At 38.2% G+C, this 25,643-nt stretch overlaps 3 protein-coding genes and 1 long non-coding RNA gene across 4 annotated transcripts; all 4 read left to right on the plus strand.

Moving 5' to 3' along the window:
• Positions 25 to 1,239, plus strand: LOC109844646. Its single transcript, XR_002248091.1, has 2 exons — positions 25 to 146; positions 977 to 1,239. It is a non-coding gene; the product is annotated as an uncharacterized LOC109844646 (long non-coding RNA).
• LOC109823693 lies at positions 7,578 to 11,917 on the plus strand. The gene is given in 5 exon segments (XM_020390067.1): positions 7,578 to 7,781; positions 7,784 to 7,861; positions 8,531 to 8,746; positions 9,656 to 10,054; positions 10,450 to 11,917. Coding segments are annotated over 5 exon segments (2,085 nt in total). The 5' UTR covers positions 7,578 to 7,625; the 3' UTR covers positions 11,686 to 11,917.
• On the plus strand, positions 12,486 to 25,152 carry LOC109823772 (pentatricopeptide repeat-containing protein At5g52850, chloroplastic-like). The gene is made up of 6 exons (XM_020390177.1): positions 12,486 to 15,703; positions 19,656 to 19,697; positions 19,782 to 20,097; positions 20,184 to 20,254; positions 24,532 to 24,707; positions 24,785 to 25,152. The coding sequence occupies exon 1, from the start codon at positions 12,591 to 12,593 to the stop codon at positions 14,982 to 14,984; it is 2,394 nt and encodes a 797-aa protein (XP_020245766.1). The 5' UTR covers positions 12,486 to 12,590; the 3' UTR covers positions 14,985 to 15,703; positions 19,656 to 19,697; positions 19,782 to 20,097; positions 20,184 to 20,254; positions 24,532 to 24,707; positions 24,785 to 25,152.
• On the plus strand, positions 24,574 to 25,031 carry LOC109841944. Its single transcript, XM_020410870.1, has 2 exons — positions 24,574 to 24,707; positions 24,785 to 25,031. The coding sequence occupies exons 1-2, from the start codon at positions 24,574 to 24,576 to the stop codon at positions 25,029 to 25,031; spliced, it is 381 nt and encodes a 126-aa protein (XP_020266459.1).

A 25,643-nucleotide genomic window follows, 5' to 3' on the forward strand; every position in this document is an offset into this window, starting at 1 on the left:
GCTTACATTCCCTTAAAATTGCAGGGACATGGTGTTGCAAGAATCTCGAAAACTTATCAATCGAAACCCAGTCTGAAATTTATTTGAATGATGCCTATCCATGTAGTATGTTGTCCAGGAAGCACAAATTTCTACATATATTAATAGTAAGAATCCTTTTCTCTTTTCCGTTTCTGAAAATCAATAATGACATTGTTTTGCTATATCATTGCCATTGACTAAATGTCAACAGTTTAAGTTCATACATAAATTAGGATTTAAAATGTAAAATATGTTATCGGTTGCTTGCATTTTCTGAAAATTTGAACCAGCATGAAGATGGTATATGCATGTTGCTCAGATAAACAGCACAAAGAGACATCAACAATCTGTTATGTCCTTATCCATGACTCAAGCAATCAGAGTCATTTTGAAACAATTCACCAACCATATCTATTATGGCCTTATCTACTTGAAATTAGTCAATTTGCCCTCAAATGGTATAGCTCTCATGATGCCTTGTGGCGAGTGAAGTTTAATTGTAACATAACAGGTCTCAATGTACGGTTCGGTTTGAAAATAAGAAAAGCAATTCACTGATAGCATCAAATACTGATGGAGAAACTGTTATCTCGATTGACTTTTATTGAACTTCAGGAATCAGTAGTTTTTCATTGGTGATGGTTATGCTACAAATCTTTGTTATGGGTCAAAATTGTGGAGTCTGGCATAATTACATTTATATCCTTGTATTCTAGATTTTATACTTAGATGAAGAATGATTCCAATCTTTAAGGACCTTGTATCTGATTTTTTTTAATTCTCATCGCATTGCAAATTATTTTTTTCATTAATTCCAACTCAAACTGTTTGACTATGTCTGAATTTGAGGAAATACGCTTCAATGAGGTAGTTGGGCGTAAAAGTAGTTGTTTGTTTAAAAGCTCCCATTCGCATCATTCTCTTTGTGATGTTTTTTGTTCTTTTTTGCATGTAGAAAGTGTGAGATGGCCTGTTCTTGCTATAGCAATACTAGCTGTAGTGGTGGGAAGCCAATCAATCATCAGCGGGACATTCTCCATCAAATCCATTTGTTCTTTGTAATTAATGATACACATTTGAGATTGTTGTTTCTAGTTTCCTTGATGTAATCTGTTTTTGAGAGACTTTATGTACTTGGGTATGCAAGAGGAAGTTTGTAAATTAATGCTTTTAGTGCTCAAGGGGAAATGGAAAAATAGACTTTTATGTTGATGTGAATGGGATCAAATTTTTGTGGATGTTCAGATTCAGTGTAGGCTTGTATTTGACAGAAAATATATTATTTTTGGCGATGCAAATTAGTGTCGATAAGCGTCAGTAAGTAACACTTTTGCCGACGTTATATTTAGTCGCTAAATGTAATACTTTTGCCGACGTCATATTTTGTCACCAAAAGAAATATCTTTTAGCGACGTAATTTTGCGTCGGCAAAAATACACTTTTAGCGATGCAGAATGGAGTGTCGCTAAAAAGCTTATCTTTGGCGACGCATGATTTGCGTCGGCAAAAGTATACTTTTAGCGACGCAGAATAGAGCGTCGCTAAAAGCTACACTTTTGCCGACGCAAATCATGCGTCGCCAAAGATAATCTTTTTAGCGACGCTCCATTCCGCGTCGCTAAAAGTATACTTTTGCCGACGCATTGCCCTTTGCCGACGTTAAGTACGTCGCCAAAAGTGCAAGATTTCCCGACGCCGTTTCGCATATGGAAAAATTCAGCATGCTTTTGCCGACGCAAAATAATATGCGTCGCTAAAAGATGTACTTTTCCCGACGCATGTCGCGTCGCCAAAAGTGTACTTTTGGTGACGCAATGTATTTGCGTCGCCAAATACTTTCCTTGACGCACTTTTGGCGACGCGTTAGCGACGCTGCATTTTGCGTCGGGAAATATTTTTCCCGACGTTTTTTAAACATTTGCCGACGTTTTTGTTTCGTCGGTAATGTTGTATTTTGTTGTAGTGCCATAACTCCAATCTACATCTGGTGCTGATTATATTTGGGGTTTCTACTCTCATGTATTAGAATGTGTTCTTCTGTTAAAAAATAATGAAATATATTATTAATAAACACAAATACACATAAAGTAATAATAATATATATTTATGTTGAATTCAAACCTTGGTTTGAAGTCATTTGGAAGAAGGTACTCTTATGCAAATGTATAGTGATTATGCAATCCAAGAAGTAGAATGTAAATTTCTACATGGAAAAGAAAATTTAATGCGTTAAATTAATGATTTTATTTAACATAAGTATAGCAATGACTATAATTTGAGAGAATAAGTATATTTTAATTGATGTTCAATAGTACTTGAGGGTTTTTTTGAGAAATTTGGTACACTATACATGCATCAATAATCACAAATATCTCATATGCTAAGGTTAATTCTGTTTTTTGAAGTCATATAATAATAATAATAATAAATATTTAAGTGAAGAAGAAGATAAATACAAGGAAATAGAGTTACCATCACTATGAATAAAATAAAGAGAAAAGAGAAGAAAGTTGCTTCACTCACCTGAATCATCGACAACTTTAGAAATGTTTTCAAGAAAAACAAGGCAAATCCAACAAAGTAGAATATCTGCATTAATATGGAAAAAATGTTAAATTATTTAATCTAGACGTAAAAGTGTATTACAAAAGTGCACATCATTTCACACATTGTTTTAAAAAGATGTTACTAGACATAAGAGGCATATTAGAAATTCACCAAAATACTATATTAATGAGGAATATATTTCTTGTGCACGCTATAGATGGTTCATGTTTGTATTAGTGACTGTTAATGAAGCAACCATGACCTTGCAGAAGTCAAATTCGACAAATGTTAGTTACACTTTCTGCTTCTGGGTTAGACCGTCCAATAGAATATGATATTGCAATGAAATAAATGAATAAAAGCTCACGAACAACTGGAGATCCTTGGATGGCATGACTTTGAACAACTTAAGGCCTCCTAAAACATGTAGTTGTATTCTATTTGTTTAGTCACACATTGAAAGGTTATGTAATTGTATTCTATTTTCTTTAATATAAATATATAATCTGACTGCCTCTCTCTGGAAACATGTCAATTACCCAATATAAAACATGGTATCAGAACTAACCAAAACCTTAGCCTCTACACTAACCGCCTTTCTTGTAAACTTCAAGGTGTTTTTGGAAATCTGACTCATGCTATTTCTTAGTCTTGCAGAGGATGAAATTAATATGGACGGGGAATTTGATAAATCAAAGTTATAACTTTCATCACAAAATGTTCTTAATGAGTTAAAAGAGTGAAACAATAATATACTCATTATGTATGCTTTCAAATTGACTCCCCATGGCTAAAATTTTGCAATTTTAACAAATCACCATTCTTCCACATGGTGCAGCTTTTCCTCATTACTGATGAACTCTGGTCAGTGATTTATTTTTCCTCCTTGCTGCATTAGCATCTGAAATCAATAATCTAATTCACATAAAAGATTTCAGAGAGCCATTATTGCTTCTTTTGCTTGGTCAATACAAACAACTCTCCAGCAAACCTCAAGCATATGCAGTCAGTTACACAATAATATATAAAACTATTCCTCTAGATTCCTGACACAGGTAAGACAAATGATTATTATGGTACTAAGTTGGTTACACTATGACATCTAAAATCTAGAAGGATATCTATGTAGGTCCAACTTTATGCTAACACTAAGCAGTGGTTTTAGAGGAAGAAACCATTTCTTGTAGGTCTGTCTCCATATGAGCTCTATTATTGTAGAATCTTGACGCTTGTTCCTAACACATGCCACATAATTGCCATCACAAATCCTATTCTTCAATTATAATTGTCTATTAATATTTAGAGAATGCAAATTTATCAGAAAATCCCGCATGCGAGCGGGGGATTTTGAGCCATAGAGGATACAGTTGAAATCTCTAAGTAGTCTCCTATGTTTCTCATGTGAAGATGTTCTGATAAAATTTATACTCATATATAGTCATAGAAGATTATATTACTAAATTCAAATCTTAGAAATATTATATTCTCACAATTTTTGTTCATTGTAACTCATTTAAACAACCACACTTTTCATTGTCCTGTCTCTTTTTAGTATTACATGAGTATTGATGAACCAGGGATCAACATGTTTTAGTTACTTAGTATCAGGTAAGTAATTGAATTAATAAATGATTACAGGGTTTGCATTGGACCTACAATAAGCATTAAATATAGCTTCAAAAATATTTTTTGACAGTGTTTGGATGTAAAAAAAACAGGTGTTAGAACCATGACAAAATCAAAATTTCAAAATCTGCAGCTTTTGAATTTTCCTTTTTTTTTTTGCTCGGAGTAAAAGTTGAATATAGGGAAATTCCGAGTGAGGATTTTGCTAATGTGACAGCAAAGTCAACTATTACTAACAAAATTTCCCTCAAAACAAACAAGTACTTTCGACGCAGAACTAATACAGGACCCACAAAAAGGACCTAGTACAGAGTAAGAATGTCTTGATTAGGATGAGCTCAATCATGATAGCACTAAATTATGAAATAAGAATTGTAGTGTTACATTGAAGAGAGAACCTAGGGAAATGAAGCCTACCCAATGTTATGTTCATGCATTAGAGATGGATGCGCTGAACCTCAAAGCATGGTGAAATAGATAAGAGGGCCACAAGGATACACGCACACATGGGTGTGCATATAATATTTGCTTCAGAATAAGATTTATTATTAGTAGTAGTATTATTATTATTATGGAAACTTCAAGATAAAATTACTACAGAGAAATAAGAAGGGTAGAAGTCAAATGGATGCAAGCCTATAATATAAGAATTCACGGTACGTTATTTATGTTAAGATCCAAGAACAGCTGCATGCAGTTATGTATCGCAGTAGAAATAAGTAAATTTTGTGTCCTGTTGTGTGACAGTAGAGAGAATGTTTCCTGAATCCCAACCTTCTGTTTTATATGAAGCAATGTATAATTATGAGCATACGCCTAAAGAACTACACTGGTTATGTGATTTGTATAAAACAAATATATACTTTCCTATCAAAACTACTCAAGAAGAACTTTCCACTGCCATAGCAAATCAATATCAAGTCAAAATATTAATGGTTATATTCGAAACACAATTTTCGGGTGAAGGTTACACACTGAACAGTGTAACGTCTTCTGGCATGCAATTGATTCTAAACATACTTTTGATTGATTGAGAGAGGCAAAGAAAACATGAAAGAAAAAAGAAAAAAGAAAAAGAAAAAGGGAAAAAATTTACAACAGCAATCTAACCCTTTATCCTGCGAAAAAGAACAAAGAAGTGAATTATGGTTATTTCAAGTTAAACCATGTAATCATGCATATATTGAATTTAAAATCAAAATAAAAGTTATACAGGATTACTCTTCGTTATTTAAACACAAAAGTTAATACAAAATACAAAGTAATGCTAGTGTGACACTACCTTTTTAAATGTGAATCATCAACAATAGGCGCAAAAGGTGGAGACGGCAACAATGACAATACCAGTGCGACACTCAAGGAACAGGTTTTCACAACATAAAGAATTGCACAGTTAAACTTAATTGAGAATTGCAAAACAGATTTTCACAACATACATAATTACTCAAGTAACAGGTTTTCTCAAGTAATGGTTACAGAACATATTCATATCTTCAATCTATTGGTTACACAATTGATATTAGATTGATCAAAACAGAATTGATATAGCAATTAATTCATAATTTCCAGTCATCCAAGGGAACTCCTTTGCACGTATAAACTAAATAAATATAATCTATGGTTGCATAATTTCCAATCATCCAAGGGTTCGTTCTCCTTTGTGATTCTGAACCAAATCAGAATCATATAAAAAAAATAAAAGAAATCACAGGTGAAATCACAACCTTAAAAATAAAAGAACTCAACTAAACTAAACTTACTTTATAGTCGCGATATAGCTGCTGTTTATATTTTTAAACGTTTGTCGCTTGAATCTGTAGAAAATCGAGAAATAGGGCAAAATTATTAGAACAAAATGAGAGGACTAAAAAACTAAAAGGGGATAGTGTGAATTGAGCATAACTAAAGCTTAGATCTAGGGTTTAGTAAAGATGAGTTAAGACGAAGAAGAATGAAGCCGCCGTTCATTAAAACTTGGGATCAGATATACAAATTATTTAATTCTAGTAAGAGCATCTTCCTAATTAATCAGATATACAAATAACATCCTTCAAAATTACACCTACCCAAGTTCTCAATCAAGCTAGCGTATTGCTCTCCCGAATCCCCAATTAAATTAGTTAATTTCCCAATTCGAACAAAAAAAAACCCTGTAAATTCAATTCAAAGGTTGAGAAATAAAAACTTGCCTGACCTCAGCGGACGGCGAGGGCTTGTTCGCCGCCGAGCAGCGAACAGTTCGAGAAGAAATGGCGGTGCCTTTCTTCGATTTTGGGGAGAAAGGTGGTATTTTGTGAGTACGGATCGAATTAGGGTTAGGAAATGAGGAGAGAAGGAAGGAGATTTGAGGAGGAGATAATGCAGCCATGGCTGTTGAGTGAGTGGAAGTTCGTGGGGCGGCGAGAAGAGTAACCGATGAACTCTTCGGCTTCAGCGGAGAGGAAGGCGCTTAGGTAACCGATGAACTCTTCGGCTTCTGCGGAGAGGAAAGCGTTACCGACGTGTAGATTAAGGCTGATTACGCTTACAAGGGATAAATTGAGTATATTTAAAATATTTAAGGTTAATTTGGGAAGGAGAAAGTTTTTTAGGAACCGGCTCTTTTAAAGGGTATAGATATAGATATAGATATAGATAGTTAGATTTCTCATTGCAAAAAAAAAAAAAAAAAATTACGCTCCAAAAGTTAGTTTAACTCCAGTCAAAAAAATTTAATTCCCTCCAAACATCCCCACATGTCCCGTTTGAACTCTTATTTATGTAGTGGCTGTTTTCACAAAATTCATATATTTTATGCTGATTTCGTACAAGAAAAATACCCTACGCATTAATAGACATAACTAAGGATGAGTTAAAATTTTCATTATTAGCAACAATCTTAACCTATATGGTATCTTTCTACAGGTGTTGAATTCATAGTACTTTTTCTAATAAAAGAGTTAATGATGATAGGTTTTGGGCAAAATGGCCAGATTGGTATATTTTTTCGAGGTTTGGTGACATATTGATATATTTTCTTTTAGTTTTATCATATTGGTATATTTTTTTAACTTCGGTGGCATATAGGCCTTAAATTTGGCCAGAGTTACTGTTCCGACCAAATTTAGTTACTGTTCCGGCCAAAAATCCCATCAGCTCTGGTCGGAACAGTAACTCCGGCCAAATTTAAGACCTATATGATGCCGGAATTGAAAAAATATACCAACCTGACAAAACTAAAAGAAAATATACCAACATTTCACCAAACCTCGAAAAAATATGCCAATCTGACCATTTTACCATAGGTTTTGTGAAACTTTTTATCCCACAAATTTCAAGGCCCGAATCGGATCACGGCCCAAACACAAGCCCACTTAAAGCAAAATCCTTACTGGCCTCTTACGAAAACAGAAGAACAGAGAGAGAGAAGTCCCGACGACGGCGCTCTGGAGATGGGAGAAGAGGGAGGAGAATCAGCGGCCGCTCACGCTCGCCGGCCGGCGATGAGAATCTTCCTCAGGGACGTGGGCCCCACCATCTCCTCCGGCGACATCGAGAGGACGTTCTCGTCCCTCGTTCGCGTCTCCGGCGTCGAGATCGTCCGCTCGAGCGGCCGAGCGGCCGCAGCTTCGCCTACATGGATCTCGAGCCCACCTCCGACATAACCCTAGCCAAGCTCTTCTCCACTGTGAGTTTTTGGTTCTCCCCGTCTTGTTCCGATCGATAAACACCCGGACTTGTTAGCGATTAGGTTGTGCGTCGATCGCGCGTTTGATTAAACTGTTGATGTCGTGATTTTGATTTTCTGGGGAGGTTTTGGGAAGTGTTTCTTGTAGTTTTGAATGATTTTTGAATGAAAAGTTGGATTTTCGGAGAAGAGGAAACATTATCTCACAACTCTGATGAAAAGTTTCAACTTTTTGAAGAAGAGGAAACATTTGAAATTTTATGCCACATGAAGCATAAACCTGGAAATAAAATGAGATAAGGCTTTAAACAATGTATACGTTCCTCATATTCGACAAAGGATGAATACCAAAGTTCCAACCTTCGAGAATTATTTCTCGCCGCCTTGAATGTGACCTAGTAAAAGGGGATTCTAATTCATCTGAACTTAACCGGCAGGAGGGATGTTCTGCAGTCCATATACTGTACTTGGTCCTGCCGTTCACAGCCCATTACATGTTTCTGAAGTTCCTCAATGTCAATGGCAAGCCTTTTATGAACATGTGCAATTTTGACATGACAGGCTGCTATCGGCGTAGTAAAAGTTTTTATTTAGCTTCAAATTCCGGTTACAGTTATAAACTACTAATGATTTTATAGTATGTTTAACGAGCTAATTTGACCCATGCAGTATAATGGATGCACTTGGAAAGGGGGGAAGCTTAAACTTGAAAAGGCTAAAGAGCACTATCTTGACCGTCTGAAGCGGGAATGGGCAGAAGATGCAAAACTTAAGGCTGAGACACCGACTGATTCTGATACGGACAAAGATGCAGGCAACTCAAAACCAGACCGCTTCGAGATGGAGAATATGCAGTTGAGAATTTTCTTTCCAAAACTAAGAAAGGTAGGGGTTAACAGCTTCACTAGTTTTAATCTCCTTGAGGGGGAAAATATTGTCAATAGTCAATATCTATTTTTGTACTTTGTTATATCAGTCCTGAGACCTTCATTGTGCGAGTCTGGAATATTTGATTCGTTCAAAGTGTTCCTTATTAGTATATCACTTCAAAGAGAAGTCCAAAGTCCTTTGATAGGCTTAGGATGGTGTATAAATCTTTAATGGAAGCAGAACATCGTTGATGGTGGCCAGTTAACATAAATTACATAATGTTTTTCAATTAACTGACAAGGCTGAATTAAGGATGATTTCCCATTTGATGCAACATGTCGATATGGACTAGTATTTTTCTCCTTTTCTGAGAATAACCTAATACCCATATGAACAGTTTTTCTTGGGTTATAGTTTTATGACATGAAACTGTTGTTCTGCTTGTTGATTTTTGTAAACGATGTGATTGTTCATCTGGCATTACAGGTGATCTGGAGTAGTCCAACGCTATTGATCTTTTTTTCAAGGATAAGATTTTATACGTAAGATGTTTGGATGGAACACGTAAATTGGGATTGGGCACAAATGAATTGGAGTTTTTTAGATATACTTTTAGATAATATTGCAAGGCTGAGAATCATAAACATTTTTAAGGTAATAGAAAAACACTTGTCAAAACAATGAACTAGAACTGATGATTTTCATCGTTAAATACCAGATTTAGGATAATGGTAGATGTCTATAGCAAAACAGAGGGCTCCTTTCTCAAGTATTAAGGAGCGAAAATGTGACCGTTTTGACAGAAGAAAATAAAATAAAAAGAAAGATATTGTCCAAAGATCATAGTATGCGGCAAGTATTCAACACCTTCTTCAGTGTTCAAGAAATATCATACATTCTGACTGAAGCAAGTTTGATATACAGGTGAAGTCGTTGCCCTTTAAAGGAACAGGCAAACACAAGTACAGTTTCCAGAGAATTGAAGTTCCAGCTCTCCCAATTCATTTCTGTGATTGTGAGGAACATAACGAGTCATCCAGAACAGCCAGCAAGAAGTATCTTTCTGCTCTCAACAGTGGTGTCCACTATGAGAAGGAGCTCGACATCATGAATTCTGTGATGAACAAGCTCCTCAAAAAGGAAAGTAATGAACCCAATACTGAAGAAGAGACAGTGTTATCAGCACCCGAAAACCTTTCACGTACCTCTATTGATGACATTCATGAGGAAGAATCAGAGGAAGAATCGGAGGTGGATGATGACGAACTTGTGACCAACATCTGGAGGGGAAGAAGCGGCAAAAGAAAAGTTACACTTAATCAGGTATTCCACTTCTTTGTCTTTTTCGAAAAACATGGTGATGTCCAACATTCAATAGACTTCATTTCACTTTGATACCCCAAAGGTTATTCTTTTTTCACTTTCATACCTAACACTTTGATACCCCAAAGTTTTAATTCTTCCATTTCGCTTTCCTGTTCAGATTCTGTTAGTTTTTTTGTTAATGTTGTATTGCAATTTAGGTCAATTTTACCTGGTTGCTAGGGATACAATCAACCAAATGTTTCCTAGTAGCAGTTGATGGAGGTATCATGTGCTAAGCACACGAAAATGAATAAAATTTGGGATAGCAAAGTGAAAATAAGCCTATTAAAAAATCTATTCTAATCTATTAACTGGAATCATTAATATTTCTCTCCATTCTTTTAAATTTGTAGGAATCAAGCGTAAGTAAGCACCAATCATTCAAAAATGAATCGAACCACAATAAGGCAAATACTTTGAAACGGAAGAAAGGTGGTCCTGTGGATGCATCTGAAGTTACAGCAAACAAGAAAGCTCACTTGGAATCGCCAGTCAAAATCATTGAAAATGAATTCTCAGCAATACTACCCCGAAAGAAGAGTTCAGATGTTGATATCGTTGAAAATGAATTCTCAGCAATATTACCCCGAAAGAAGACTGCAGATGTCGAAATCATTGAAAATGAATTCTCAGCAATATTATCCCAAAAAAAGACTTCAGAGGTTCAATCTCAAGAATCAAATACTTCGACTGAGCCTTCACTTGACAAGGACTTAACTGAACCTAGCGAGATTGTCACTCAATCAACAAAAGGCCAGTCATGGTTACAGAAATCCTCTTGGAAAAACCTTGTTGCAGGAAATGGGAACAGTTCATTTAACATCCACCATACTCAAGAGCCTGAGATTCCAGTTGAGCCTCAAACCGATAAGGGCCAGAAAGAACGAAGCAAGCTTGGCACTCAATCAACAAGCCAGAAAGAACAAAGCAAGCTTGCCACTCAATCAACAAGCCAGAAAGAACAAAGCAAGCTTGCTGCTCAATCAACAAAAGGGCAGACTGGGAAGAGTCCATTTGGAATCAATGATTCTCAAGAGACTGAAATTTCAGCTGAGCCTCAAACTGAAATTTCAGCTGAGCCTCAAACTGGTAATGGCCAAAATGAACAAAGTAAGCTTGCCACTCAATCAGCAAGAGGCCAGTCCTGGTTACAGAAAAATTCATGGAAGGACCTCGTTGGGGGAACTACGGACAGTTCATTTAGCATCACAAATGTTTTGCCAGGCATTAGTTCCTTGATACAGAAACAACCTAAAAATAGTGATTCAGCCATTGACACATCGATTGAAGTGAATGAGAATAAATCAGAAAAAAGATCAAAGCTTTTACCTGCTGTTGATGAGATGGTCGGAAATGGAGATAAACAAGAGGCCAATGCAGGTCAAGAAGAGCATAAAGGACCGCAACAGGGTAGTGAGCAGAAATCGAGGAGCACTGTAAGTGATGTATGCACGTTCATGAGGTCTGATGAGTCTCTGAGGCAATGGGCGGAGGCAAAAACAGCTTTAAGTCGATACCTCAATAAGAAGAAGAAGAAGAAGAAGAAAGATGAGGATGAATCTCCCAAGAGGGGAAGAAAGATGAGATAGAATATATTAATGCCAGTTACTAAATTGTTGATTGTATCCTCAATATTAAGGAAGTGTGACTTAATTTTCTTAGGATATGTTTGTTGAGATGGAATGAGTTTTGTGATCAAAATTAACTGGGTATCACATTTTGTTCTGGTGGTGGAATGGACTGTTATTCTGCTAGTTATTATGTACCATTTTTGTGGATTATTTGAGCTATATGAAGCTACCTTCATTTTCCTTGTGATTCTTTTGTAATGTTATGCATATCCATTTCAAGCAATTTGCATAAATTTGACTCATTTTGTCTCTATTTGTGTTGTCGTGGGTGTACTTTTTCCGTTGCTACCCCGAGGCTAAATTTGACTCATTTTCTTACCAAATTTCGATCATTTGAGAGTTCAGGGAAAGTTGGGAGTTTTTGGTGTCTAATTGTAAAATTAATGTTAATTCAAAGGATTTTGAGTATCAAATTGCCAAAATAGAACTTTGAGATATCATATTAAAGAAATATGTCGAGCTTTGGGTGTTAAAGTACAAATAAGGCTAAATATCATGAAATCCCCTTTAACTTTGGGTGATTATTTGGAGAAAAAAAAATCCCTTACCTTGAAATTTTATCACAGAACCACACAAAACCAACCCCCCAACCCCTGGCCAACCAAAAAACAAAAATTTAGGGCGAGGGAGTTTCTGATAAAATTTCGAAGTTAGGGAGATTTTAAAATCTGAAAGTCAAAGGGGGGTTTGGTGATAATCCCTATACTTAAGGGGGGGCTTTCTGATATTTTCAACGTTAAGGGTTGTGTTCCGCTAATCGTCCAAAGTTAAGGGGGTTTTCTGATATTTAGGTTTACAAATAACCCCAAAAAGATTATATACAGTCATCTACATCCAGCCCTCAAGCGCGCCAAAATTCGAGCATGAGCAGCTCCCTCTCAATCCTATGGAAACTCGCTCTCAATCCGTTGCTTCTCATCACCAAACAATTCCATTCCCAATCCCATCCTCATCTTCTCCCTTCACAGTCCCCCTTCTCCTTAATCGATCTCCTCTACGACTGCAACTCCAAATCCCTAACCCACGGCCTGTACACTCACAGCCCATTAATCAAGTTGGGCCTCCAAGCCCACACCCTCATCAGCAACCTCCTCCTCTCCCTCTACTCCAAATGCAAGAAAACCCATCTCGCCCGCAAGCTGTTCGACGAAATGCCACACAGAGACATAGTCTCTTGGACCGGCATAATCTCCTCCTATGTCAACACCGGGGCCCACGGCACCGCCCTCGAGCTTTTCGGCCAAATGGTATTGTCGGGTCTGAACCCAAATCAGTTCACCTACGCCACCATGATCCGCTGCGCTTCCTCAGCTGGAGGATTCGATCTTGGCACATGCATCCATGCACGGATATTAAAGAGGGGTTTCGAGTCAAATGTTGTTCTCTCTAGCGCGATGTTGGATTTCTATGCAAAGTGTGATGAGTTGGAGGATGCATTGAGGATGTTTTCGGAGATGGAGGGTACAGATACGGTATCTTGGACTGTGATGATATCTGCTCTTGTTGAGGCCGGAGAGTGGAGTGAGGCTCTGAGGATGTTTATGGATATGATTGTTAATGGTGTTTCTCCAAATGAGTTTACTTTTGTGAAGATCTTGTTGGCTTGTCGGTTTCTCAGGTTGCATTACGGAGAGCTGGTTCATGGTCAGCTGATCGTGAGGGGTGTCGATCTTAATTTAGTACTAAAGACTGCACTCGTTGACATGTATGCAAAGTGTCGGCGGATGAGAAATGCGCTCAAAGTCTTGAACCAGACGTCTGATTCTGATGTGATGCTGTGGACGACAATAATTTTTGGGTACGCTCAAGATGCAGACTGTAAACTGGCTATTGAAACTCTTCGGGAAATGGAGATTGCTGGAGTTTTGCCCAACTCCTTCACCTATTCTGCAGTTCTGAATGCTTGCGTGTCTTGTTCTGCGCTACAGCTCGGTATGCAGACTCACTCTCGTGTCTTCAAGGTTGGGGTAGAAGGAGATTTATCTGTTGGTAATGCGCTGGTGGACTTGTATTCAAAATTATCATCCAATTTGAATGATTCTATCCGTGCATTTGGAGAATTACATTATCTTGATTCCTTCTCTTGGACGACTTTGATCTCTGGTCTTCTTCGACACAATCAAGTCAATGAAGCATTCACAGCGTTCACAGAGATGCGAGCAACAGGAATAGCACCCGATTCTTACACTTTGTCTACTATCCTCAAAAGCGGTGGATATTCTACAGAAGCTTTAGCTCATGCAATGGCGATCCATGCCTATGTTCTAAAGACCAACGTGGATGCTTGGGATGTTCAATTGATCATTGGAAACTCTCTTGTCGACGCGTACACTAGATTAAAGCGAATAGATGATGCATGGAATGTTGCATACATGATGATGCCACATAGAGACATCTTCACATACACAAGCTTAGCCAAAGGCCTGAATCAGCTTGGCCTTCATAAAAAAGCACTTGACATAATCATCCCAATCATGCACGATGATGATGTGCGGATTGACGGTTTCAGCCTTGCCACCTTCGTATCTGCTACCTCTGGCTTAGCAGCCATCGAGGCTGGCAAGCAACTCCACTGCTTGTCTCTGAAATCGGGACTAAACAACTGGGTATCAGTTTCCAATGGTCTCATTGACATGTACAGCAAATGTGGGTTCATAGAGGAAGCTCGCAAAACTTTCGCATTGATCCCAGAACCAAATGTAGCATCTTGGAATGGGCTTATATCAGGCTATTCATCAAATGCCCGCTTCACTGAAGCATTGTCAGCTTTCGAGGACATGAGACTCGCAGGAGTTCAACCTGATAATATCACAATGTTGGTAGTTCTCTATGCTTGTAGTCATGGAGGTCTCGTTGATTTGGGCGTCAAGTATTTTAAATCTATGACTGAGATGTTTGGATTGAGCCCACAATTGGATCATTATGTATGTTTGGTGGATTTATTGGGCCGAGCGGGGAGGCTAGAGGAGGCGGCGTGGGTTATAGAGACGATGAGCTTCAAGCCCAACGACCCGTTGATATATAAGACGTTGTTGCATTGCTGTAAGCTGCATAGGAATTTGGCGATGGGGGAGATTATGGCAAGGAGAGTGATGGAGATGGATCCTGGTGATCCTGCGGTGTATGTCATGCTTGCGACGATGTATGACGATGCAGGGAAGTCGCAAATGGGGGAGATGACCAGGGAAATGATGAGGGAGAGAGGGCTCAATAAGTTCCCCGGGCAAAGTTGGGTAGAAACAAGGAACGTAGCATAGAACCAAGTTTTTGATATTATGCATGGAATTTTTTCTAAAGAAAGGTCGGAACATGAGATTTAGACGAATAAATTAGAAATTTACGTGCGTTCTTCAACTTTTATGAGTGCACACAATCAGGCCATGACTCCACAAGTGACTCCACAAGACGTGATTCATCTTCCTGGTATACTCTTCAGCCTGACTTCACTAGACGATTATTGTCCTCTTATTCAAATGAGCCAGCAAGTTGTCCTAAACGTACTATCCATTCGTTTCTTCTGTCAAGCGGGATTGCATTCAATCGCCAAGCAGCCAAAAACTCTTTCTGTTGAGATTGAATTGCATATATCGAGAGTCTGAAACAAGCGCTTAAAGAAGAGGTGTTTTTGTTGGGTTAGATTAATCCAACGAACCCAAGTGGCCCAACCTACTCGATTTTGGATTTGATTTAAAGTTGTCATCGATTCAAGTTAGGATCAGGATGCTAACCACATGGTCTGGTTAGACAGTTTCAAGTTTATCAAGTTGGGTGGTTATCTTGAATATCTAAAGGATAGGATCAACCGGAGTGTAATCCCACGGTTGTGATTAAACCATGATGGGTAGGGTTAATCACAAATATCTATTTAAAGGGTGGGAGTCCCTCCTCTCAACCGTATGCAGAAAAGAGACATAATTCCCATCATTGGCTACAGGAGGAGAGAGGAGAAGACTTCCATTGTTTTCGACGGTGAACGGTAATTAATTTATATTTCTAGTTCAATTATTCATGCCTAGATCATCAAATTATCCAAAGGTGGTATCAGAGCTAGATTGTGCATGATTTTTGATCTAGAATTAAAGTATTTTTTTCGGATTAAAAATAATAATAATAATTTTTGGGTCTTTCTTTTGCTGCTGGAGTTCTTTTGATCTACAATAATTTCATCTTTGCCACTAGATGAAGAAAACTCCTGCCATGGCCACGGAACTTTTCCACAGCAAACTTTTTTTTTAATCACAAACCCATGGCACAAACCCATGGCTGCTCACGGAAAAATCAACTTTGATTTTCTTTGATATCATGGCCGCTGGAAAATTAAACTTTGATTTCAACACAAGATCAACTTTGATTTCATCATGGCTGCGGTCAACTTTGATTTTTCATCTGTATACATGGCGGCATGAACCCATGGCTGCTCCTCGTATTTGCCATCTTAGGAATATCATGGCCACAGAACACTTTAGAGAAAAGAAAAGAAAAAGGAAAGGAGGAGATCTTGCTGCTGTGTTTTTGTTTGCCATGGCCATGGTTGATGCAAAACCTTGAATTATAGGACTGTAATTATTTCAATCATGGTGGCGGCAGATATCTTGGGTCAAGTGGGTTTAGGGTTAGGGTTTTAATTAATTAAATTATTTAAATTAATTAATTAATCTTTTATTATTTGAGTTATGTAACTCTATAACCCATTAAGGAAGACCCGATCCAGTATGTAATGGACCCAACCCGCTACAGTAATGGATTGGATCCATTAAAATCTGACCCAACCCTTTATGTAATGGGCCAGATCCGTTAATTTCCAAACCCGACCCATTACAGTTTTGACCATTCATTTTGTTTTGGTCGTTACAGATCCGTTTTAAGTCCGTTTTGAGCCCATAAATAGTCGTTGGAAATATCATTCTGTGTACTTTTCAACTATATAGTTTTTATTTTCATTTCATAAAGTTTTAATATAGGAATTTGGACAATCCATAAAGATTTTTGTATGCACATAAAGATAATTGATTTACCCTAATTATATCCTTAATTCAGGTGGGGTAAATATTTGGGTTCATGATAAAACGGATTACAGTATTAGATCAACCTATGGGGTTAAGGAAGATCAGTAAAACAGTCACTTAGAAATTATGGTAGAGTAGGTTAGTGTCTTGCCCAAAGGTGACCAACCTATAATATCCTAATTTTCTAAGGTTGAGTTTAGTCTCATTTGGACTGGTAGGTTGCACTTATCTGTGGGTGGACTACTAGTCTTGCCCAAAGGTGTCTAGGAAATCCCCTACAGGATAAGTGGTGCAGGATAGTTGAAACATGTCAGTGAGAGGAGAATAACCCTATTGCCCAAAGGTTAGGAAGTGTTCAAATCAAACTGACACTGTGTAGGCTAGTTCTGTAGGTGATTATATATCACATTTGGGGGGCGAATAGCATGTCAAATCACTTGCCCAAAGGTGTGATGAGATGATGCACCCGCCTGTCCCATAGAGTGAAAGGTTGCATACGTAAAACACTCTAACTCATCCATTCTAACCCTAAATTGGATGTGGAAATATTAAAGTTAATTAAATTAAAGGTCTCATTTGATTTATATGTCCATGGTTTAATACAGATGGACGGACAGTTTATCCAGAAGCGGAATGAGGAATCCGTTAGAGCGAGACAGTACAGTACAGTTTGTAGGGATTTAGTTCATGTTTGTTGTGAAACAAATTTAGTTGATGTTCCTTCAAATTCTTGGTGGATTGATTCTGGTGCCTCTGTGCACATTTCAACTTCATCACATGGAATAATCCACAGTCGGAAGGCAAGGGCAAATGAGCAGCTATTTTTGGGAAACTCACAGCCTATGAAGGTGGAGCTCGTTGGGACTTTCAGTCTGCGCTTGGATTCTGGAGTTTCCTTAGTTTTATCAGACACTTTCTACGTACCTTCTATGAGAAGGAATCTTATTTCAGTTTCTAGACTTTCTGGATCTGGTTATAGCTTTGTTTTCGAGAATAATTCTGTCTCAGATCCATAGAGATCGAACTAAAGGCTTGTTGGGCTTATCTCAAAGGGCTTATATTGAGAAAGTCCTTCAACGATATGGCATGAAGTTTTGTGCACCAGGTGAAGCCCCAGTTGTCAAAGGAGATATGTTCAACAAATCTCAATGCCCACGAAATGAAGTTGAGCGTAGGCTCGTGAACTCTGAAGAGTATGTCTCTGCAGTTGACAGTCTAATGTATGCAGTGTCATGCATCAGGCCAGACATCAGTTATATCGTGGGAATATTAGGCAGGTTTCAGCAAAATCCTGGTGTAGCTCATTGGAAAGCTGTAAAGAAGGTTTTACGGTATTTGCAGAGGACTAAGGATTTCATGTTGGTCTACATAAGGTCTGAAAATCTAGAAGTCGTTGGTTATTCAGATTCAGATTTTGCCGGATGTGCGGATAGCAGGAAATCAACATCAGGTTATATATTTCTGCTCGCTGGAGGAGCAGTTTCCTGGAAAAGTGCCAAGCAGTCCTTAGTGACGACATCCACCATGGAGGCAGAGTATGTTGCTGTTTTTGAAGCAACATTGCATGCCTCTTGGCTCAAGAATTTCATCAGTGAACTAAAGGTGGTGGATTCCATTCAGAGACCAGTAAAGTTGTATTGTGACAATCAGGCAGTTGTACAGTTTGTAAAGAACAAGAATTTTTCTAGCAGGAATAAGCACATCGGTGTGAAGTACTTGTTAGTCCTTGATAAGGTCGAACAAGGATTGATTGAGGTTCCTCATCTGCCGACTCAGTTGATGATTGTTGATCCTTTGACCAAGGGAATTTCTCCAAGGCTTTTCAAGGAATATGTATCCAGTATGGGTGTTTTAGAGTCTTTCGATTTTGTATGATCAGTGAGATTCAGTTGTCGTAGTAGTTTTGTTTTGTTTTCAAGTACTATATTCTGGATTGCTTTGAGCTCATAAAGAAACTATTGTGCTAATTTTTTAGCAGTTTGATATTTTCAAGCATTGTGTTCTTGGTTATTGTTGCTTGATATATATTTTAAAGTAAAGAAAACTAAAGTTTAAAGTAAAGAGTTTCAAGTTAATTGTAAAGAAACTCGAATTAAAGACAGTGGTCCATAGAGTCATAAAGGTTAAAGTAAAGAGACTCTTAAATTTGTGCAGAAGCTGAATGTGATTGGGCATCACATTTGAGGCTTTCGTTCTGGACTAAAGGTGATGGTTTTCACATGGCGGATGCCGGTAAAAGTTTCAGAACGGCATACATGTTTGTGTATGTTGCAGAGGACACTTAAGGGCGTACATCGGATTTGACCATAAGGGATGTACGGCTCTATTACACTCCACTAAAACCACCATAAGGAAAATGTCTTTAGAACATTAGTGGTACTAGCGGTTGGACCGTGGAGTGACCTTGTGCCATATTAGAGCATATAGTGTTTTCACGATCAACCATTAGTGGTACTTTTGTTTTAAGGAAAAGGTTTCGGAAACTATCCTAATTAGAATCATGGCAACAAGTTGTTTTCTAAAATAAATGGGTGCGCACCCGACTTTTGAAAGTTTTTGAAAATTTAAATATTTTTGAAAATTAAAATGAGGTATGTTGTGCCAAGTGGGAGATTGTTGGGTTAGATTAATCCAACGAACCCAAGTGGCCCAACCTACTCGATTTTGGATTTGATTTAAAGTTGTTATCGATTCAAGTTAGGATCAGGATGCTAACCACATGGTCTGGTTAGACAGTTTCAAGTTTATCAAGTTGGGTGGTTATCTTGAATATCTAAAGGATAGGATCAACCGGAGTGTAATCCCACGGTTGTGATTAAACCATGATGGGTAGGGTTAATCACAAATATCTATTTAAAGGGTGGGAGTCCCTCCTCTCAACCGTATGCAGAAAAGAGACCTAATTCCCATCATTGGCTACAGGAGGAGAGAGGAGAAGACTTCCATTGTTTTCGACGGTGAACGGTAATTAATTTATATTTCTAGTTCAATTATTCATGCCTAGATCATCAAATTATCCAACAGTTTTTTTTGTGGTCTTCGTCGCAGTTTTACAAAATGCATCGTCGTCGTTCAATCCGATACACCATTTCAAAAGATTGTCACCATAAATAGACGATCAAGACAGAGAGGTCACGCATGCATTTTGGACCTTAGAGCGGGGCTGGAGTTGTTCAAACGATAAAGCAATTCTCAGTTTGTGGAGTAGGATCTTTACTCCCAAGACTTTTCTATGATTGGATTGTTTGATTCATAAATATATCGCTCAATGAGAGATTGGATCAATCTAACTTCTTGGTTATGATGATCTACATATTTGCCCACTGGGAAGATGTTGTTTGAGGTCTTGATGCTCCGTTCCAAGGTATGCAGATGAATTTCATTTGTTTGTTATATAAGTTTTGAATTGTTAACCGGGGTCTAATCTCATTGCTAACTCTACGTACGTAGATATTCAATCTGGGAACTCATGGGAGCTTGAAGCTTAAGCATGGACCTCCCCTCGTGATAGCTCTGTTAAGGTGCGGTGCAAGTTTTTTTTTTTTTTCTAATTTAACAAAGTTCATATTTATCTTTATCTACTACAGAGTATTCATTTGTATCTCAGTGAAGAGTCCTTACAAAGAGATTATTGGATTGATGCACTGATTAGAGAAAACATATTTGTACAGTAATAGATTTCCCAAAACCAAGAGGACTAGGCCTGTCCATCCGGCCCGGCCCGGCCCGGAAATCCGGGCCCGGGCCGGGCAAAACCGGGACCCGGACCCGGACCCGGGTACACCGGGCCGGGTTCCGGGCTGGCCCGGTTGATTTTCTTTCTTTTTTTTCCCAAATTTTTTCAATTTTATTTAAATTTTAAATTATAAAAAAAGATAAGAAAAATAATAAAAATAATAATTTTATTAATTACTTAAAATGACATAAATTAATTTTAGTAAATGCACTTTGAACAATTAAATTTAAAATATGACAGATGCACCTAATATGAAAAAGATCATCATAACATGGCAATGATAAAGATGATCTGATAAAATCAACAGCTACATTATTATTACTTGCATTATCTAGTGAAAGAGAAAATATTCTTTTTGAAATTTCTAATTTCATAAGTTCTTTAATTATTAAATTTGCAACATTAGCACCAGTATGTGACTCTTCTATTGCAATAAAAAAAACAACTCTTTTAAATATTTGCCAATTTTCATCAATCCAGTGTACTGTGATACATAAATATCCAGTTTGTGCTCTAGATGTCCAAATATCAGAAGTTAAAGAAAATTTACAGTTTAAATTTTTAAAATAAGAAATTATTTTTTCTTGTTCTTGCTGATAATATTTTAAAATATCACGTTGACAGGTTTAACGAGAAATTTAAATTCATTATCTTCTACTAATTTAAAAGGAAGGTTTTTAAGAATGATAAACCTGATTACGCATTTCCTGGCTCTGGCAGCGTCATAGTTCCAACTACCGAGACTACCAGAAGATGAGGATTGAGAAATCATGGATTGTCGGATATCACCTTGAGGAGTCTGGCCTTTGTTGTGTTTATCTAAATGGCGTTTGAGGTGGTTGGTGCCGCTCTTATGATGAGTTTGAAAAATCTTGCCGCACAAAGCACACTTAGCCTTCTGGATGAGGATCCTACCGTGTTCATCCTTTGTGACGTCGATCTTCTCGTAAAAATTCCACACATCGGATCTTGGCTGTTTAGGAGCTCTTGGTGCAGATTCGTCGCCACCGGATTCGGGATTAACTTCGGTAGGAGGACTTATAGTAGGAGGACTCATTTCAGGATCAGGAGATATGTTTTGCTCTTCATAATCAGATCTGGAAGCCATTTGATGAAAGGATTAGAAAGTATAAATAAGAGAGTGTAAGAGTATAAGAGAGAGTATAAGAGTATAAGAGAGAAGAGATGAGTTTTTGGTGTGAAGAAAACAAATGAAAACCCCCCTCTATTTATAGAACCAGGCCCCTAGGCAAATGATCAAAATAACCTCACAAAATAGCCGTTTTTTGACTGTTTTTGGGGGCAAAACGGTCAAATGGTCAAATGTGACCGTTGTGGCCGGGCCGGACCGGGCCGGGCCGGCTTATTTTCGACAACGGTCACGAGTGGTGACCGTTGCCACACGGGCCGGGCTCCGGGCCCAGGCTGCCCGGCCCAGATGTTGCCCCGGCGCCGTACTGTTTCGGGCTGGCCCGGGTCCGGGCCGGGCGCCGCTGAGGCAACACCTATTGCTACACTTAACATTGCATATGTGGAATTCCACCTATGGTCAACATCTTTTGGAATTAGTCTAGGCTTTACATTTTTTCTTTTACAAAATTGTTTCCATCTTTTAAGTCTTTGTTCAGAAGCACTATGCATGTAAGCAACTGTTCTAACCTTTTCTATCATGGGTTTAATTTCAGTAAATGCACTTTGAACAATTAAATTTAAAATATGACAGATGCACCTAATATGAAAAAGATCACCATGACATGGCAATGATAAAGATGATCTGATAAAATCAACAGCTACATTGTTATTACTTGCATTATCTAGTGAAAGAGAAAATATTCTTTGTGAAATTTCTAATTTCATAAGTTCTTCAATTATTAAATTTGCAACATTAGCACCAGTATGTGACTCTTCTATTGCAATAAAAGAAACAACTCTTTTAAACATTTGCCAATTTTCATCAATCCAGTGTGCTGTGATACATAAATATCCAGTTTGTGCTCTAGATGTCCAAATATCAGAAGTTAAAGAAAATTTACAAATTAAATTGTTAAAATAAGAAATTATTTTTCCTTGTTCCTGCTGATAATATTTTAAAATATCACGTTGGCAGGTTTGACGAGAAAATTTTTTAAATGCAGGATAAAAACCATCTCTAAACATATCTTCAAATTCATCATCTTCTACTAATTTAAAAGGAAGGTTTTTAAGAATGATAAACCTGATTACGCATTTCCTGGCTCTGGCAGCGTCATAGTTCCAACTACCGAGACTACCAGAAGAGGAGGATTGAGAAATCATGGATTGTCGGATATCACCTTGAGGAGGCTGGCCTTTGTTGTGTTTATCTAAATGGCGTTTGAGGTGGTTGGTGCCGCTCTTATGATGAGCTTGAAAAATCTTGCCGCACAAAGCACACTTAGCCTTCTGGGTGAGGATCCTACCGTGTTCATCCTTGGTGACGTCGATCTTCTCGTAAAAATTCCACACATCGGATCTTGGCCTTTTAGGAGCGCTTGGTGCAGATTCGTCGCCACCGGATTCGAGATTAACTTCGGTAGGAGGACTCATAGTAGGAGGACTCAATTCAGGATCGGGAGATATGTTTTGCTCTTCATAATCAGATCCGGAAGCCATTTGATGAAAGGATTAGAAAGTATAAATAAGAGAGTGTAAGAGTATAAGAGAGAGTATAAGAGTATAAGAGAGAAGAGATGAGTTTTTGGTGTGAAGAAAACAAATGAAAACCCCCCTCTATTTATAGAACCAGGCCCCTAGGCAAATGATCAAAATAACCTCACAAAATAGCCGTTTTTTGACTGTTTTTGGGGGCAAAACGGTCAAATGGTCAAATGTGACCGTTGTGGCCGGGCCGGACCGGGCCGGGCCGGCTTATTTTCGACAACGGTCACGAGTGGTGACCGTTGCCACACGGGCCGGGCTCCGGGCCCAGGCTGCCCGGCCCAGATGTTGCCCCGGCGCCGTACTGTTTCGGGCTGGCCCGGGTCCGGCGTGGCCCGGATTTCCGGACCGGGCCGGGCCCAGGCCAGCGAGTAAAATGGACAGCCCTAAAGAGGACAAAGCAAAGGACAAAGTGGGAGCAGGACTACTGACCGACAATTAGTTTGATATTGAAAAAAAAAAACCCATGAAAAGCATCAACCCATCAACTTTGTACTAGGAAAAAGACGGTGGGAATTCCAACCTTGTTTATCTCGTTTCATCTCTTTTAGGGAGTTGACCTCAAATCTGTTATTTGGGTGTCTTGATTTTTATTATAGGAAATGAATTTTTCAAATCCAACTTCAATATCTATTTGGTTGCAAATAAAAATAGCTGCATACTTTGATGTGGGGGAAAAAATGTATTTCTACTTGCAAATAAAGTGTTTATTTGTCCGAAATTGTACAAAGACCCTTTTTTCACTTGATAGTTACAAAAGGACTTGCATCATTTGCTGCAATCTTATTGGTTACGGCAAATGTAACAATTTTTTTTCCTACAAATGGTAACCTAATTATCATTGTCAACCGTCTTGTTGCCAACCAAATGTTGGGAACTGAAAGTTGACTGCAACATTTATTGCAACTCCATTTCTTGTCAACCGTAGGATTTTCTAATGGGTATTCATGAGCACGGTTAAGAAAATGAGACATATAACTATATATGAGAAAGAAAAATTCTTTAAAGATCCAAAATATATGACCAATAGGGAGGACAGGTATGATGTTCCTTTCTTATTACATAATGAGTTGACCATCATTAACGATGGCTAACTTACTATGCAATTGGAGGGGGACATTGAGACCCGTTTGCTATTCACTTTTTCTAAACAATTATTAATTTGACGATGGATCATTTTGATACATGGAGACCGTAAATTTCTTTTTTATTTATACTTAAATATGACAGTCAAACAGAACAAAAAAAAAAAAAAACAGAATTCTTCCTCTTCCTCCTCTCCCATTGTCTTTGACCACGGCCTCTCTTCAAGGAAAATCTCTGACTTAACTAAACAATTACCATTTTTAAATCAGAAGGAAGAATCTTAACTGGTGAAATTGGCAGGGGGGGAGAAATCTCGAACCCAAAGAGAGAGAGAGAGAAAAGATGGATGAAAAAGAAGCAAAAGCTCAAAGCGACGGCGGCGACGGCAGCACGGCATGCTGCTGTATATGTGGAGATGTAGGATTCTCCGATGCCTTGCTCCGCTGCCCTTGCTGCCGTTATCGCCTCCAGCACACGTAATTAGTTACCAATAATAACTCGAATCTTTTTTTTTCCAATTAACTTGCTATTTAATTGATGCTGCTTCCTGCAGATATTGCAGCAGGATGTATCCGGACAGAATAGAGATCGAAAACTGGGCCTGCGAGTGGTGCATCCATAAGCAGCAGCAGCAAGAGGGGGAGGAGAGAACCAGAAAGAAACTTAGGCCCGGTAACGGCCCGCTGGGCCCCAAGAACAAGAGCAGTAAGGCGGCGGACCGATGGAGGAAGCTGGCGAGGGCGGCGAAGATGGGGAGCGGCCAGAGGTACAAGCTCCTGGCCGACGTAATCTGCTCTTAACCGTATACGTACATTTATACGTAGTTGAGAAAATTAATATACGTAGGAGTTTGGTCGTTGTCCATGGTGTGACTCTGTTGACTTTTGGGACCGCTTGTTTTTATGGTTTGGTATGCCTTGTCCCCTTATACTTACCGCACGTGTCAGCCAATATCTCGAATCTACTTTGTGTTTGATATTTCTGGTAGCGGAATAAATTCTCCATTGACAAGTGAAATGTTTTCTTAATGTTGGGTTTGAGGTGCAGGCTTTCTAATATTAGGCTGTTGTTTTTATCATCTTGACATCTTGCGACTCAATTTATTTGCATTTGCTATTTTCGATTATGGTCGACTGCTTGTGTGCATGTATGTATGTGTATATGAAATGTGTAGATCTGTGTTATTTGTGTAGGAGTTTGTGCATGCAGTACGCGAGCGTACGAATACTTAAATTTATTTGCATGTACGAATACTCATTTATTTGCATACGAATACTTAAATTTAATCAAAATCTCTCCCTTCTCCAACCGTGCTGCTTTACATCTACAGTTGCCTTATTAGGATGGATCACATTTTCTGCCATATTCCTCCTGGAGAGCAAATTACAGTAATGGAATATGATACTCAACAC

The sequence above is a fragment of the Asparagus officinalis genome, chromosome 1 (genome assembly GCF_001876935.1).
Source record: "Asparagus officinalis chromosome 1, Aspof.V1, whole genome shotgun sequence".
Classification (NCBI taxonomy): domain Eukaryota; kingdom Viridiplantae; phylum Streptophyta; class Magnoliopsida; order Asparagales; family Asparagaceae; genus Asparagus; species Asparagus officinalis.